Source organism: Pseudochaenichthys georgianus, chromosome 6 (assembly GCF_902827115.2).
Source record: "Pseudochaenichthys georgianus chromosome 6, fPseGeo1.2, whole genome shotgun sequence".
Classification (NCBI taxonomy): Eukaryota; Metazoa; Chordata; class Actinopteri; order Perciformes; family Channichthyidae; genus Pseudochaenichthys; species Pseudochaenichthys georgianus.
In genome coordinates, this window is record NC_047508.1 from 35749034 (window position 1) to 35766468 (window position 17435).

The 17435-nt window shown below is 40.2% G+C and overlaps 2 protein-coding genes across 3 annotated transcripts in view; both read left to right on the plus strand.

The window, feature by feature from the left end:
* Window positions 1-7907, plus strand: part of LOC117447737 (DENN domain-containing protein 2A) — a 54464-nt gene extending 46557 nt beyond the window's left edge. For both annotated transcript variants that reach the window (XM_071203568.1, XM_034084605.2), the window contains exons 13-20: window positions 1067-1207; window positions 2970-3118; window positions 4773-4950; window positions 5070-5111; window positions 5259-5364; window positions 5828-6115; window positions 6709-6795; window positions 6921-7907. In XM_071203568.1, coding sequence (XP_071059669.1) covers window positions 1067-1207; window positions 2970-3118; window positions 4773-4950; window positions 5070-5111; window positions 5259-5364; window positions 5828-6115; window positions 6709-6795; window positions 6921-6952 — 1023 coding nt within the window. In that variant the 3' untranslated portion in view covers window positions 6953-7907. The remainder of the gene's footprint in view (window positions 1-1066; window positions 1208-2969; window positions 3119-4772; window positions 4951-5069; window positions 5112-5258; window positions 5365-5827; window positions 6116-6708; window positions 6796-6920) is intronic.
* A 4577-nt stretch (window positions 7908-12484) lies between these two features.
* LOC117448510 (transcriptional enhancer factor TEF-3-like) overlaps window positions 12485-17435 on the plus strand; it is a 30341-nt gene continuing 25390 nt past the window's right edge. The window contains exon 1 of the mRNA XM_071203569.1: window positions 12485-12546. Within this exon, the coding sequence (XP_071059670.1) occupies window positions 12519-12546 (28 nt within the window). The 5' untranslated portion in view covers window positions 12485-12518. The remainder of the gene's footprint in view (window positions 12547-17435) is intronic.

Here is a 17435-nt window from a genome sequence, read left to right on the forward strand (position 1 = left end):
CAGTAGTATTCATGTGTTATAAGCCATCTTTTCAAATAAATACAGTCTACTAAAGTTGAAGAAATGTTATACCAAATCTTAGTTGATAAGAAATAAGCATTTACATGACAAGCTTGAAATGCACCCTTCATATTTCTACTTATAATCAATCTGATGCTTCTCTTTTAAGCTGCCAACAAAATAAATGAAACCTCATGGAAAGCTGTGATGTAGGCAATTTTGTTCTTAACGCATTTTCAAGAATCAAGCATAATTTACCTGCATTTGATTGATTTTGCTAACTTATAACTTAACTTATGACGCAATATACCTCATCTCTAGTAAGGGGCCCAGCCCTTATTATATGTTTCTGTATGTGGCCCTCAGTGAAAAAAGTTTGGACACCCCTGTGTTATACCATACCAAAGCATACATACAACCCCACCCCCACTAGAAGAATACAGAGCTACCACCATCGGTGCCCGCAGAGCCCCACCCACCCTCTGCCGGCTCTTCTTTCCCACAGAGCGGTGCAGTGCTGGCTGCAGTACAGACGCACATGTGAAGTGCAGCTGATGTGGTAACCGCAGTGGAAAAAGGTTCCCTGTATTGGGCCTTAGATTTATATGCATGTGTTCTTATAGATGTGCCGTGTTCATGTGCGAATGCTAAAAGTGGGCTTGTAAGGAGAAGGGTAACTAACTACAGTCTATCTTCTATTAGATTAAAAGCTGCCTCTACATTGGAAGTACTCCTTGCTGATGATGTTCTGAATGTGTTTCATCTGTATCAGATCAGCTTCATTAAAGCGTAATGCTATACAGATGTGTACTCTATGCATGTAGAGGAGTACACATGATGGTTTCAGGCTGTTTTTTGTTTTTAATTTGGGACGTTGTACTCCACTGTATCAGCAAGACGAAAAAATGATATATATAGATTGAATTAAAGCCATAAAGAATGGCAATAAAGTTGAGTCGTATCAAGTTTAAATCATCCCCCAAATCTAAAATAGAAATAGTTAAATAACACAAAAAGTTGTCATCTGTAGACTCATACATATTTGTCCTTTCCTTGTATTCTGCAGATCCTGGATGAAGTGGAGAAGAGGAGGGCTATCTCCCCGGCTCTGGTGCAGCCTTTCATGAGAGGCATAATGGAGGCTCCCTTCCCCGCTCCAGGAAGAACCATCACTGTCAAAAACTTCCTACCTGGCTCTGGGACAGAGGTTTGTTTGTTTTATTTATTAAGGGAATATGAAGGAGGATTGCCTAAAGCTCCAGGGGCTTGGAAAGGGACATTCTCCAGGCAGCACATCACATTACATTCCAGCATTGTAAAATACACCAAATTGTATCTATCTAATAATAATGGAACCTGTGGGATGATGGTGGTGTCTCAGTGGAAAACCAGTCGTTTTTTCCCCTTCTCTTTTGGGCAAAACCCATATGCAATAAAGATGATCTAGATCAGAGGTGCCCAGTACGTCGACCGCGGGCGATGCTGGTAGACCGCGAGTCATTCATTAAAATAAAAAAAATCAAGCTCCGTTAAAATAGACAAAACAGGTTTTGATCCCTCCTCCCTTGTCCTCCCTGCCACTTAATTCAGGAGTTTACTTGATTGACAGAAAAAGCGACCTATCGCTTTCCAGTCTGTTAACCCAGAATGCAAAGCGATATAACATCAGTCAAGTGCCGGGTAGTGATGGGAATTCCGGCTCTTCTTGGTGAGCCGGATCATTTGGCTCGGCTCACCAAGAAGAGCCGGCTCTTTCGGCTCCCAAAGGGCTCTTCAGTTTACCACATATTATACCTTTTATAATTAAATCAAATGCCATGCCTCATTTCGCTCCATTTGCTCTTTCCAGCGCTGTTTTTGCAGGGGGCTGATTCTGTGAGCTGCAGCTGACCACGCCCCCCTGCAGGAGAGGGGAGCGTGCTCTGAGATCAGCTGCTAGGCTGCAGCAATCGTGCTACTTTGTGCACATTGTGCAAGCAAAGATGTTTTCAAATCTGTAATCAAAAAGCTCCTCAAAAACACTATCGAAGCAGTTCCTGCCTTTGTTACGTTAGTTCAAACAGTAACAACGGACTACTTTTCTTAGCGGATGCATGTCAATTTAAATCAATACATAAAACTATTTTTTAAATCAATAAAATCATTTTCTAAATCCATAAAAGCATTTCAATTAATATTGGGAGTCATGTCGTTACTTTGTTGAGAATGTGGCCATGTGTAATAAGCGGGATAATGTGCACATTGCAGATTGCATAATGTGCCTTCATGCCGATCTAGATCCCTCCGCAAAAAAACAAAAAAACGGCTCGTTCGCGGGCGAGAGCCGGCTCCCGTCGTTCACTTAAAAGAGCCGGCTCTTTGAGAGAGAGAGAGAGAGAGAGAGAGAGAGAGAGAGAGAGAGAGAGAGAGAGAGAGAGAGAGAGAGAGAGAGAGAGAGAGAGAGAGAGAGAGAGAGAGAGAGAGAGAACATACATGCCTATATTGGACCTATGTATATTTCATTATAACTTTGAGAGACTGTTCATAGGACCCATTTGAGTCTGGTGTCTAAGTTGACTGTTCTTCTCGTTTATTGTATTCCTTGTACTTATATTTGTGTTTTATGTTTAAGATTTCAGGACATGGAGAGTGGTTTCTTAGCCTGCTTGTTATGTGTTTCTTAACAGAGAGAGAGAGAAATAGAGAGAGGTTAACATGCCATTTTAGTTTTATGTATTCATGTATTTGTTTCTGTTCAAGAACCCAAATAGAGTTGTTGTAGTTATCCCATGTATACATAACACGTGTTATTCAGCTCCTTGCATTTTGGGATTTTATTTTTGGTTGGTAGACCTCGGTGAGCTGGTCATTTCAAAAGTAGCCCACCGGCCCAAAAAGTGTGGGCACCCCTGATCTAGATAGTCATACTAGTGGTTTAATGTGTATGTACATAAGTATCTAATATTATTATTTCTCTCCCTTTCCTACAGGTGATAGAGCTGTGTAGGCCTTCAGATTCTCGACTGGAACATGTGGACTTTGAATGTCTCTTTTCCTCCTTGAGTCTACGTCTCCTTCTCCGAGTGTTTGCCTCTCTACTTCTGGAGCGCAGGGTCATCTTCACTGCCGACAAACTCAGGTTGGCTCCAGCAGCAAACATTGTGATACCCAGCAGGGTGTTTATTCTGCTTTCCGACCTATATGACATTTCCAAGCGCAACAGGCATATCGTTTAATACATCTCCTGCGATTGAATTATCACTGGAAGTGTTTTGATGCTGAGAAAGACCAATAGTATAGAGTTTGAAGGATGTGACAGAGAGACCTCAAGTCGACAAACAGTCTTAGGAAAAGAAGATCCCGACCGAGTGTGAGAGGAAGGAATGCTGTTATGTTATACAGTCGCCTGGGGAACAATCACTTCTTCTCTGGAAAACTGTCATGGACGCCAGATAGAAGGAGCTCGGCTTCAGAGCTTACACGTGTTCACATTGACGTCATCACACCCACACTGTCCACGTCAAACTTCAAGTATCGTAGTACACTGTGTTCAAGCAGAATCAGTTCAGATATGGGTTAAGATGTTCTGTGTATCTCATACATACATCTCGTACTGCTGTTTGAAAGGTAGTATAAAGAGAATTTCTCATCAGAGCTCAAGCAGATCACGAGTCGTTTGCACATTCTCTACTGTGCTGTGGAAACTTGGCCCCATCAATCAATTCTTTAATGAATTAACTGTGAGCAGATGCACACCTGGGAGACATTACGTCAGCAGCGGGGGGTGAGTGTGTTTGCTGCCGCTGTATCGTTTTTATAAGTGTTACATCATCACGCTCCCCGAAGTGGTGCTTTTTAACATTTCTCTCAACAACGGGTTTGTTGGAGCAAAAGGAATGAAGTTTTAACATAATGTTCCAAATGAAGAAACGATGGCAGGAAAGATTTAGTTCCTGGAGAGGTGGGTTAGCACCATCTTGTGGCAGAGACTTTAGTATTTTAGATTGTTAAAAGATAACACACAGACATTATAAACGGCCTTCAGGGATGTGCTTTTCGCTTTTTTGTAGATTTGAGGCTTTCTATTCTGTACTTTTTTACATGTTAAGTACAATGTTACCTCTTGTTGACCAGTGTCTTAAAATCAAAGATCAAGAAATACTCTCTCTTTTGTATCTCTCTTGACCTGCTATACTTAATATCCACAGCTGACTGCAATAAGTTCCCTATAGTAAGGTGCTAGATTGTGCCTGCACATTAAACAATACTAAACTGTACATTATATGTATGCTACATTACAATACAGGGTATGAGATAACATCATACTACTGTACCATGATAAATAAGGATAGGGTTAATAGTTCATTCTTGACATTAGAAGCAGAAGAACAATTTCACAACAAGGTCGTTTTAAGTGGTTATTTTTGCCATACTGTCCTTATCAGATTAATTTGAGTTGCCATGACATTGTAAATATTAACATTTTATTTTGATTACCCTTTAAGGACCTGTCATATATGTTAGCTTAAATACTGCGTCTGACATGCAATAAATGATGCATTCAAAAGCTACTGAATAGCTACATTATGGTTTAATGATTTAAAAAATTCCATTACATGTTCTGCTGAAAGTCGATATACAGTACTCTTTGTAGTTTAATTCACAGTTGTTTAAAGGTTTGTCTTTTGTTCTTTCAAACATAGTTTTTTGGATGCCATACTGTATTACCTCCCAATGATTTGTCGTTGTTGAATAAACATTATCTTTTCCTTTCCCTCTCTTTTTCTCCACAGCACATTGTCTCAGTGTTGCCATGCAGTAGTGGCTCTACTCTACCCCTTCACCTGGCAGCACACGTACATCCCCGTGCTCCCACCCTCCATGTTGGATATTGTCTGCACCCCGACCCCCTTTATAGTCGGCCTCCTCTCCAGCTCCCTGCCTCGACTCAAAGAGCTGCCCATCGAAGAGGTGCGATGATTATTCTTTGTTGGTGAAGTACTGACTGCAGTGCCCTTGATTCTGGGGCTTTCCTCCTCTGAGCAATAGCTCCAGGAAATGACTTCACTCTCCCTCTGCTCTTCCCTCAGGTCCTGGTGGTCGACCTCGGGAACAGTCGCTTCCTACGACAGGTAGGAACATAAGGAAAACTGTGAACATCTGTCTATTACCACATGGTGTCCTTTTAAACATATGGTGGTTCTACCAGATGTTATGTAAGATATGTTGATTGACCGCAGCATGTTTACTGTGTTAACATCTGTGTCTTCACTTCACAGCTGGATGATGAGGACACCATTCTTCCCCACAAGCTGCAGGCGGCTCTGGAGCATGTGCTGGACAAGAGGAAGGAGCTGGCCTGCGATAAAGGAGATCTGCCCAATGGTGAATAATGGTGTAAAAGGCACACTAATAACAAGCCTAAGAGACACTGTCTTTTTATGTATGCAGACAATTTATGTATTTCTGAGTGAGTATTAGAAGTACCAAATACAGTGCTGTAAAATGATCAAGACTAAGGAAGAAATAATATTTTCAAAACATTTTTGTTTTTATTTTTGGCGTTCAAGTGCTTGATATCATGGTTTTGAAAGAGTGTAATGTAATTTGTAAAAAGTGATTTGTATGAGTAGGGGAGTATCTGTGAGTTTCCAGTCAATAGGGAGTTTATTTTACTACTTGCTGAGTAAGCCGTTTAATTTGAAATGACTTGACAAAATAGTCTTTGAGTAATTGCTATTGATTAATCTTTGGCATATACTGGATGTAGTCATCATTCTTTTGTATACGTCAGTGAATATGTTGTGATTTAATCTTTTCGAATTCATTTATTATCACCTCCACTCAGACTCCAGCTCCCTCAGCACGGTGGTGTCGGAGGCCTTTGTGCGTTTCTTCGTGGAGATGGTGGGTCACTACTCCCTCTTCATGGGAGGAGGAGAACGGGATGAAGAGTCTGTCTCCTCCCCAACTTTGCCCAGCCCCTCTTCTTCCCCCTCCTCGTCCTTTCAGCGTGAACAATTTCGCAAAGCGGTCACGTCCAAGAGCTTGAAAAGGTTCCTGGAGGTGTTCATGGAGACCCAGATGTTCACTGGCTTCATCCAGGAGAGGGAGCTGCGCAGGCAGGGCCTCAGAGGTACTGATGTTACATCACCTGCAGTAGTGTCAGTACAGGTTATTATAGTGAAAGTATAGATATTTGTATAAACTAATACCTATTGTATGTTAATATGAACAAAAGTTGTATCTGTCTTTTTAATGACTATTCAACTTTGATCAAGTTTCCTTTTTCTAGGGATCAGTTCCTTGAAATTGTCTCTATTTTTTTAAACTATGAAGTTGTATTAAGTAGTTGTTCTGGAGCTTTCAATCACATGAAATGGTCTTCCTCAGCAAATGTTTTAATGGAACCGTAGATATTTCAACTTTCAATGGAAAATAAATGCAGAGAATGCACAAAATAAACAAAATGGGGAGCCACACTAGCCACTAGAACAGTGGTCTAAAACTATTTGATGATGACGACTGTGTTACACTCAAAGGCTCCAGAACAAGTGAGGAAGGAGCAATGATCTAGTTATAGTTTTTAATGTTCCTTGGTCAACTTGAAATACATTTCTGATCCATCTTAGTCATTTCATGTCAAAATGTATTGCAAATTCTAAATACTTGCATTCGACCTGTATAGATTCTGTAATATTCACCTTTTTAATTAATTTTGATTTACAGGTTTATTTGAGGTGAGAGCACAGGAGTATCTCGACTCACTGCCGGGGAGCGAGCAGCGAGGAGTCAACAAGTTCCTCAAGGGTCTAGGTAAGATTTACTCTATAGCTTCAATGTATTGCAGCTAGTTAAACAGTTAGCATATAGGCCTACAGTGCAACGGATTTTGGGTATGTTTCTGTTAAGTTTAAATCACATCTGTTCTTTTTTTTCAGGAAACAAGATGAAGTTCCTTTCAAAGAAATGATGCTTGGAGTGTGGATGTCATGTGTTAAAGTAGAAAAAAGGCAGGAAGAGACAATGCTTTAAAAAAGAAGAAGAAAGTCCCTGGACGTGGAGGATGAGGAGAGGAATAAGTGTCTATGGGGCAAAGCAAAGGAAGACCCTTGAAGTGAACTGGACTCATACATTGTGAACATGAGGAAATGTGGGTAAACTTAGGGTTTACATCCCAGTTTCATTTGTCATTCCATAAGTGTTGTGAAGGGTTTACTCAACGTGGACCAAAACTCCCTTCCAACACCATAAGGCAATGTCTAAGAGTGTCTCTCCAGACCTTTGCCTGGGTTTTCTGTCAACGTCAATCCCTGCAGTGTGTCACTGTTGAGCAAAGTGTAAATGTTGTTATGAACATTGTTCTCCCTTTCTCGGTCAATAACCCGACCTATAGTATAAACCCGCATGAGGAAGTGTCACTAAAGGTCCCATTTTGTACATACCTTCCTTTACATTCCAAGTATTTTCTATAGAAGTTTTTTTTAAATACAATAGTACAACTTCTTCACCAACAGGAGGCTTTTAAGTTAATTTATATTCTTCTTAGATCAACTTAATCTCTTTTTTAAAATGTCCTTCAAATGACTGCAAGAAGCACTCCTGTAGTTTGTACAGTAATAGGCTTTATTTAACAGAGTCTACTCCAGACTGTTTGTAGACCACTTTGGGTTGTTGGGTAAATGTACCACTGTTTTAAGTAAATTAATTTTTAATGGAAAAGGAATGAGCACCAAAAGGAGGAACATTTAAAGAAGGAAATCAATGTGAATGCATCTCTCACTTGGGTTTGAGTACATGGTTTGAATAGACTTGATGTTGAAGGAAGATGTGTATCTTAGGCAAATCAGAATCAAAGTATTTTACTAGGTTTCAAACTTGATTGCAATTAAACTTTTTAAATAAAGTGATTTTAATGTTTTGAATTACACATGTCTTTCTGTATTTGTTTTTCCTTGTAGCTTACAGTTAAAGTGAGGCCATGTAAGTTGTTGCTTGTGAACCATAGTGCGTTTACTTATTGAAGCCTACATTTCCCATAATGCAACGCAACAGTATCTCCATGGGTTCGTTCATTGGGCCTTTACGAATTGTAGTCTACAAGACAATAGGCATTTTGACTTGTCATAGTAGGACAAGGACAGATCATTGTAAATCAGCTACCATTCATTTCAATATTTACATCTTTGCTTGTAATGGTCAAAATGTTGTCTGTGAAAAATAAGTACGTTTTTATATGAGTAATTGCTACAATAAATTATACATCACAGATTAAGTAGTTCTCTCTGCCACTAGTACATTGACTTTTACATGTAAAATCAGTGGTGTTCCTTTATGTGCTCAAAACACTTAAGTCCCTTCAACTCCAGAGGGCGCTGTCCCCATCTCCAATGCGAGTAAAATACAACAGAGAAAATTAGAATACAAAAACAGTTTGAAGGTACAAACATAAACTACATGTTAGCATAAGTACTTTACACCTAATGTCCCACAGCTACATCATCACTGGTGCGGCACATTAGCTTGTTAGATTGGAATCAGCTGTGGGTCATGAACGAATCCTCATTGAATTGCTGTACAAATGCACCTGTGTCACAAGGCCCAGCTTTCGATGGGTGAGTATCGTTGGAAAATCAAACACCATGAAGTCGAAGGGAGACTCCAAGCAACTCAGTGAAGAGATGATAGAGAAAAACAAGTCAGAGGATGAAAACAAGCTCTTTTCCGATGCACTAAATTACATCCACTGGAGTAAATTCATCCGTGTTTTAGAAATGGAAGGAGTGTGGCACTGTTGGGAATTTCAATTGAACAAGGAAGTATCTCCGTCTGAGCACAACGGCGAATTTCAACAACTGGTAAGTCTAAAAGATTAAAATATGGTTCACTGGCACGTAGCTGCTGTCTTTTTTTTAAAACAAAGATGATAAGTCGATTCTTAATGTGTAGAAAAGTGTGTTGTGTCGAAGTGATGTTAGCGTGAACCAGCAGCATGTCATACCCACAGTGTCCACTGGAGGTCTCTGTTACCCACATGTACTCATGTGTTGCCTCACCACAGTCTAAAGCTCAGAATCACATCTCAGATCAGCTCTAATGACTTGAACAACACGCCCATGTAAAGAAGCAGTTATATTGCTTTCACCAGCTGGAGAATAAAAGCAAAATGTGTTTGAAAACCGGGACTCAGGGGGAATCTCTTCAAACATTGTAATAAACTAATTAAATAAAGCATAAACTAAATGATATCTTCTCCTTAACTAAAACACCTGACAATAGCATTTTCTATACAGGGAGGGTACTACAATTGTTTTTTCTATACTCAATATAATGTGTTATAGGGCATAAACAAATTAATTTGAGAACATTAAGCCCAACAAAAAGGCTATAAACTGGCATGATCTGCTGGAGAAAGTTGTTATGAATAAAACAAAAAAAGCATTAAATATGAACTCATTATTGCTCATATGCAACAAATTCTTTAGTCAGATTATCTTGTTCCTTTTTTGTCTTTTTAGATAACAATACCAAAAAAAATACCCTACATCTTTCAAATTGTATTACACTAGTATCTGGACAAACTTGGATAGTTGTTCATTTTAAACCTAGATAAAGTTCAATTAATTAATTATTCTAACATGAGAGGATAAAAAGGTCAAAGCAAGGCTTATAATTATGTATTTAATACAGTATATAACATCCGGACCACAGTCTTTTTTCGCCCATTGCAAGTCATTATAAAGAAGTTGTTTTCTTATTATCCTGTTTGTCCTTCTCATAAAAGCAGTGGCTTTTACAGTCATACTTTATTCTTGATATTTCCTTCTCACAACCCTTTCCTTTCTTTTTTGGAGCCCTCCTCCCCTCCTCTCCTCCCCCTCGTCATTACGTGTTGACCGGTCAGACCTCCCTCCCTCACCTCCCCTCCTTCTCTCCCTCGGTCTTTTCTCTGGCTTTTTCCAGGCTTCATGTCATACCACGGCTAATTCCTGAAATTCCTGCCCTCCTCTCGCTTCAAACAAGCGGCTTCAGGAAGGAGACTAGGCAGCAGAAAACAATCAAAACAATAGAAAAGCATTAGACTGAGTTATTCTCAATAAAAACAAAACAAATTATTGTTCTACCTGCGTGTGTATCAGTCCGCTGACAGTCCTCCCAGGTAAGCTCAACAAGTGTTTTCTAATATTCCAAGTGCTGCTCATGTTCACATTTAAACCGCGTCTTCTGCCGGAGTGTAAACTTTCAGTTTGGAGAATATCTGGGTTGTGAGTATTTCACGCTTTCTCTCTCAATGCTTCGCTCTCACTGACGGAAATAACATTCCTCAAATATCTGGCATTTCTTCGCCCAAATTCCTGCATTTTTTGTCTTTAATTCCAGCACTGCAGTGTGTGCTGTAACTTCCTGTGCTGCAGCCGGAACTTTTCTTGTGTTTTTGAAGGAATAACGTCACAGAAGAGCAGTCAAACATTAGCGTCTGTCCGGTAAAGTTTGACATCTGCAAAGCTGGGGAAATTCAACTGTGTATTATTAACTTCCCAAGTGTGTGCAGAGTTACCGTTATTGTTACGTTTTATATTTGATGTCATGATTTATTTATCTTTTTCGATCATTAGAATAACTGTTTTAAAGACTTGCGATTTTATGATTGTAGAAAAACGTAGTCTTTTTCTCGAGTACAAAGTAATCAGAGCACAATATGAAAATACTTTGTCAAATGTAATGGATTTGAAAATTGAAGTAATACCAGCAAAATGTACTTAACGTTTAAAAGTAGGCTACTCGGCATGCTGGTAAATGGTTTGTCAGAATTGTTATTACATTAGGCACATCATTTCATTATTGCTAACATGTTGTGGTTGATAATTGCTGTTTTATATAATTTAATCTTTTACATTATTTTAAATCACACTAAATAACTTCAGCTGTCTGATACAATTTGCAGTACAAAGTTGAGTTCCCTTGTTAATTTATACGGCGGTGTAGAAGTGTACAGAATCAGGACAGAAGTGGAGGACGCAAGAAATAAAAATGGACAAGCAAAGTATAAGTTGTTCTGATGAATTCTACTTCACTTAAAGTAAAGTTGAGTAAGCCTTTGTCATCAGCAAAATAAAGCTTAAAAAAGTCAAAGCAAAGGTCCTTTTCCAAAACATTATACTGTTATCCTGAATGTGTCCTTTTATTATTATTTCATCCATTTTTTAGTATTAAGATATTGTTGATTTGAACTGGAGCTCATTTGAAGTCACTGGTATTAGTACTTAGGTATTTTCATTTAACAACATTACTATAATAACAACTTGACAGCAGATTCATATTTTACATGAGGAACGTGATCATCTTCAAAAATATGATTAATGAGCTACCTCAACCAAGGCACAGCTTTCACTGTTCAGCAACAATATGAAGTAATATGTAATATAACACTGACTGCGGTCATTCAGCTGCATAATGGGAACATTTACTGCTTTCACTTCAGCAAGGTTTGGCATTATTCGGTAACTGTAATATCTCTGGTGTTTCTGCTACTTTAGTAAAAAAAAAACTCAACTGGAATGAAGACATACTGTAAGTGGTGCTATGTGGTGTTTCTTCATTCAAGTCATACCGTTTTTCAAACAGAATTTAAGACTAAATTATAGGAATGATTTTATATGCTGGTAATCCACAATTAAATAAACTTAAATTGTTGATCTACGATTTAGGCATATCTTGTACATGTGCAGCATTTCACAGGCTGTTTTTTTAACCTGATAATCCTGTTTTGTGAAATACCCCAAGAACAGCTCATAAATTGGAGATAATAATTCAAATGTACTATTCAATAATGTGCAGATGATTTTTTGTAACAATTATTGAGTGAAGAGTCTATACAATGTCAGAAAATAGAGAACACCCACCCATTACTAGTTTCCAAAGCCAATGTGATGTATTTAAAAATGGAACAGCATAGGTTTGTGAAACCAACCGTCTAAAATGCATATATATTCAGATTACTATCATAGAGGTGAGGGACACCAGCAAACATTTGAGGACCTGAAACCAGTGGGATTTTGAGAATATTGCTTGACATTACTGTTCGACTACTTCAAAATGATACTCAACTTTACAAAATTCATTTATCTATTGTGTAAATACTGCGTGTGCTCGCCATGCTTTGTTGAACTACTCTGTAGCATTTCAGAGCTGTGCAGGCAGTGTGTGAGTGAATATGTTCAGGCAGGGTTCCATATGACTAACACAGGGCCTGCCAGGGTGTGTGCGCGTGTGTGTTATGGTGTCCCGCAGGGCAGCTGAGGAGTGTGTTTTCCAGAGGGGCAACAGGTGGATTGGAGCATGTTGACAGCGTGACAAGGGGGCAGGGGGGGGGGGGCAGAAACACACCTGTCGAAGCCTCCTCTGAAGTGTCTGACAGCCAGAGGAGTTTGTGTTTTTTCAAGGCCTTTGCCATTTTTGTTTTTCAGTGCGTTGGGTTCACTATTGTCTCAGATGAGTTATCGTAACGTGAACTCTTGTATCGTGTGCACTGCAGTAGCATGTGGGTGGCTGCGACTGGGCCTAGAGGTGTGTATTTGTGTGGGTGAATGAGTGGGACAAGTAAAGAGGGAGGTACAAGAAAAGGTGTGTGTGTGAGCAAGCATTTCATTTTGTTGTGTTTCAACCTTGTGTGTGGAGTTGCCCTGAGACAGGTCCACAGTGCAGGGTTTTTTTCTGCTGTGCTCATCCCACATAGTGATCATTCCTCCTCCGCTCGCACGAGAGAAACGCATAATGCCTCAGATGTGAGCCTTGTAGAACAAAGACTTGCTGCCCCCCTTCTCCCCTCCTTTTTCTACCAACAGTGCTCCTCACCCACAGCTCTGTGCAGTGTGTGTGACTTTGTTGTCCATTGATTCCAGCCAGTCTGCTGGATTATCTGCTGCTGATCTGATGGACCCTCAGTCCTCTGTGGCTCCAACTCTTTGGTCAATGACACAGAGAGGTCGGTGTCAACACTCACCTGGTCCGTTAGATAAGGATATGCAACTTTGAGATGTGTAAAATATATAACATTGCAGCTTTTTTAAATCCCCCTTCCTCCATTAAAACATTCACAGATTTTTGTTCCACCCGCTTCGGGGTTCCAGAAATGAGCTGTTGGCACAATTTTGTCATATGAATTTTGTATGGCAATATTCTGGTTAAACCTACTGTATACAGATCCAGATGGCAGAGAGTGACATTAGCAATCATTTAAAGTTCGTTTTTGACACCTGGCGAAAGTCAGTAAAAATGTTTCTCTTTTTTTCACGACATTTTATATCAACAAAATGAATCGGAGGAAAGCAGTCTTTATATTTGACATTGGAAAAGCTTTTATTTAGCCATTTCTGCTTGAAATGACAAATTATTAAATCGACTATCAAAACATTTGCACATTATTTAGGTAGACAGTCAACTAGTGCGTACTTTGTCTCTTTTGTTAGGCACTGAGCAGGTAGTGAACTGAGGCTTCCTAGGACTTTGTAGTGTGCTTTTTCTAAATAGTGTGCGCACGTGTGTTTTATGGAGGCGTTTCCTGCATTTTAACATGAAGATGAATTTGAAACAATTTACGCTTGTGTGTGTGTGTGTGCGTGCGTGCGGAGCTTGGAGACTCACACTCGTGCAGCCCAGTGGGACTAAGTGCCAGAGAACATGTGCTCTCAGCAGAAATCTAACAAAACAACAGTGTTTGTCTCCGCCGGCTTCACTGCGACTTTCCATCCCATAGCCTGATCCTCAGACTGCTTCCTGCCTTTACATTCCCCACCTGATTAGTGGAGATTGTGACCACTTGAGAACACACACACCAACTCTTATTAAATACACACATAAATGCAGACCCAAACATAAATGCAGTGTATACATATACTGGAGTTTTTGAGCTCTGCAGACAAAAACAAACCCTCCCGATTATTTATTTTGAATGATCTTAAATATTGACATGCACAGCCATACACCTACCTTTGCTCTACTTCTTATTGATTGCTGATAATGATTAATTACCAAAAAGACAGAGTTTATATCTGTGCTATCACATCTTTGAAGATATATTCGGTCACTTGAGCTATTTGCAAACGTCACAATGCTAAAAGTCTCTCTGCAACAATGCTTTGCCAACATAGTTGGTTTGATGTCCATCGTGTTAGTTAAGAATATTAGAGAGTAAAGATGTCAGTGGGAAAGCTTTGAAGAGATTTGGTAACATTCTGACCTGATGATGGTGCTACATCAAAGGTCAGCTGGGGAGTACAACCATTATCCTGACCATTATCACATACATGTGTTTGGGTCAACCAGATTTCATGCAATCGTTGTTGAGACATATCCCCCACAACTTTAAATGTCACCATGCCTGTGGCACTATAGTTACAGATGAGACACAATCACCAAATGTACGAGGACACGTTGAATGGGGACCATTAATATCAGTAAAATGTAATGGATATCCATTTTATATGGCTGGACATTGAGCCTTAAATACCAACAAATATCAAATGCACTTTGGGTTGCTAACCTCGATACCTGGAAGACACTGGTCGAGGGCAAAGGTGGACTGAGGCTCAGCGACCTGCAGCGGCATGTGCCTCTGTGTTGGTGTGTTTTTCAGGTTGAGGCTTTATTGTTTGTGTGAGATGTCAGTGTTGCAAATGATGCTTGGATTGTTTCAGTGAGTGTATTTAAGCGTCTTTTTTTACCTCGTAATTGAATGCCATGAGTGCGTGTCTGTTGGTCAGTGTGTGTGTGTCTGCAGTTGTGGGGGGTTACGTGGCCCCCTGACCGCAGCACCAGCTGGGGGATTAGCCTGTTGAGCGGATCCAGGGAAGAGGGGCCTGGCTGGGGGTGGCTGAGTGGAGGGAGAAGGGGGCAATGGGGGAGAAGTTGGACGGGAGGGAGAGGGGGGGGGGTTAAAGGCATGGCTTAGGTTAATTAACCTCCTGGACACTTTGATTAGGGCACAGAGCAGCTCACTAATAGTTTATGGCCTGCACACATCTCACAGTGACCTGCAGTGGCCCTGAGCTGGAGGTGCAGTTACTTAAAATTCATTAATGAAAAAAGAAAAGTGTAAAAGTTGAGTTCATGTTGTGGGATTTTACAAAGTTGTGGTTTTAATGCCATTGGCTCCCTATCAAGTAGCCGGTCGGCTCGTGATCAAGATTAGGGCTCATTGTATTGTGCAGCAGAAAGATTAGCTACTTTTAGTTTGAGGGATTTATTTCAGGTTTATTTTTAGTTTAACACCACTTTTATTTAGGATAAGAGCAATGAATTGCACATTTAATATAAAAGGAAAAACTGTGATTTCTTGAATTTGATATATCTATTATATTATAGATATATTCTAAGGTTTTCTTTTTGTATTTGTTGATTTTGATATATTTCTTAAAGGCAAATGTCTGCGTTTACAACCAAACTAAATCTGTACAGCAACATTTCAGATCGCTAAACGCTTTTTGGTTGTACGCCTCATTATCTGAGCAGACAATTTGCTCTGCTAAGTTAATTTTTTAACAAGCTGTAAAAGCAATCGGTTACTAAAAACTTCACAGCCTCGCATCAGGAGAACTGTTAACTAGTTGATTATAAACTATGTCACACCCACTTCAGTGTGGTCCTGAGATATATGCAGTCAGATTTTCTTCTCGGGTCATATTAAGTTCAAAGCAACAGATGTTAGTTGACTAGGGGTATAGTCTAAAGGAGGATCCTCAAGCTGAAAATGTCCATACTTTTAAGTGAAGTTTTCAAATGTACAGTCTTGTCCAGCCAATGGACAACACCCCAGAGATATGCAACTGTCAAGCGACTTATCAAGTAAAGTAACTTATTGTTGAGAGACTGAGAAAACGACATATTACTTCTTAATATTATTGTCAAAAACAATATCTCTTGTTTACCTATTGAGACTAAATGTAGCTTTGAGTTTATCCAGTGTGCTCTCTAAGTTGTTGTTGGTGTTTTGTTTCTGTGGACATGAGTTTCAGTTATCACCGTGTGCTTTTACGTCTACATCTGTAAATAAGTGTTGGTGAACGACAGGGAGGAATACGTGTGTGGGGGGGGGGGCTGACTGGACCGGACGATTTGCAGGAAGTGGTAGGAACATCAGGGACTCAGAGGAAGAGTGAGCGAGGGAGGGAGGTGGGGGGGGGGAGTCTTACTCACTCCATACAGCACACTGACTCATTAGATCACTTCGAGCTTCTCAGCTGTAGCCTCACAAGTGTCGCTCCCTGTACTGCCTTCACACGTAACACACGTACACTCATGTTTGGGAGTGTAACTGATGCACTCGTCCCTGTTCCTTTCTTTGTGTTGCCCTACATGGACCTGGAGGTCTCTTAGTGTCACAGTGGCAGGACACTGACAAACACAAGGCCCTGTTTGTATTGACGCAGGAGTTCTTCTTACTTTACCTTGTCCTACCATCTGTGCCCGTGTCTCTCCTGCACGTCCACCGAGAGGAAGCGGTGGACTCGACGTCTGTGTCATACTCTCCAGCTGAAAGTAAAAGCGGTGTGTGCACATCCTAAACAAATTGGCGTGGAGAGAAAACAGGAAATTAAACTGTTGGAAGACAGTCTGTGGATATAACTGCGTTTTCTTTCTGTCATTAAAAGCCAATGGAACTTAAACCTTTGAATGAATGAGCTGGTTATTGTTTTACTCCCACACCCAAAACAATGCACAAGCACATTAGTCACAATCTCAGCTGAAGATCTCCAAGTTTAATAATTCAGTCAGCCGCAGTATACTGAGGAAGAAATGGGCAACCTAAAAAGCCTCCTGGCCTTAAAGGTGGGGTAGGTAAGTTTGAGAAACCGGCTCGAGATCGCTAGAATTTGAAAATACACAACCGGAGAAAATCTGCCACTTCCTTACAGAGCCCCTCCTCCAACACACACGAACGCGCACATGACCAATGAGGGCACGAGATAAGTTTGTGCCCCGATGGCAGGCTGACAGGCAGGTAGGCCATCCATTGTACTTTTTACAGTATTACGGCTTCTACAGATGACATTTTTTTTATGGATTTTTTTTTTTTAAGATATTCATTGCTATCGGGATGTTAAGAGCATTCCATGGAATATAACAAAAAGTGTATCTCGAGCCGGTTTCTGAAACTTACCTACCCCACCTTTAATGTCCTGGTATGATACTCTGCGGCTCAAAGTGTGTGTGAGGATGGTGATCCCTCTTTTGTCTCCTCATCTTCTGACTTCAGGACTCACGTGTCCCCCTGCTCTTGCTTTAGTCCCGACACTAGGTGCCACATTATTTGTTTTCACTAACCTTTTTAATTATGTGAGCAGCCTTTTTCCTAATCAGGATGAACTGCTGTGTGGCTGATTGATCTTGTGCCGTTTCATATGACTGCCTTTATGTAGCAGCTTGGTTGTCGCCTGCTCTTACTAATATTAAAGTAC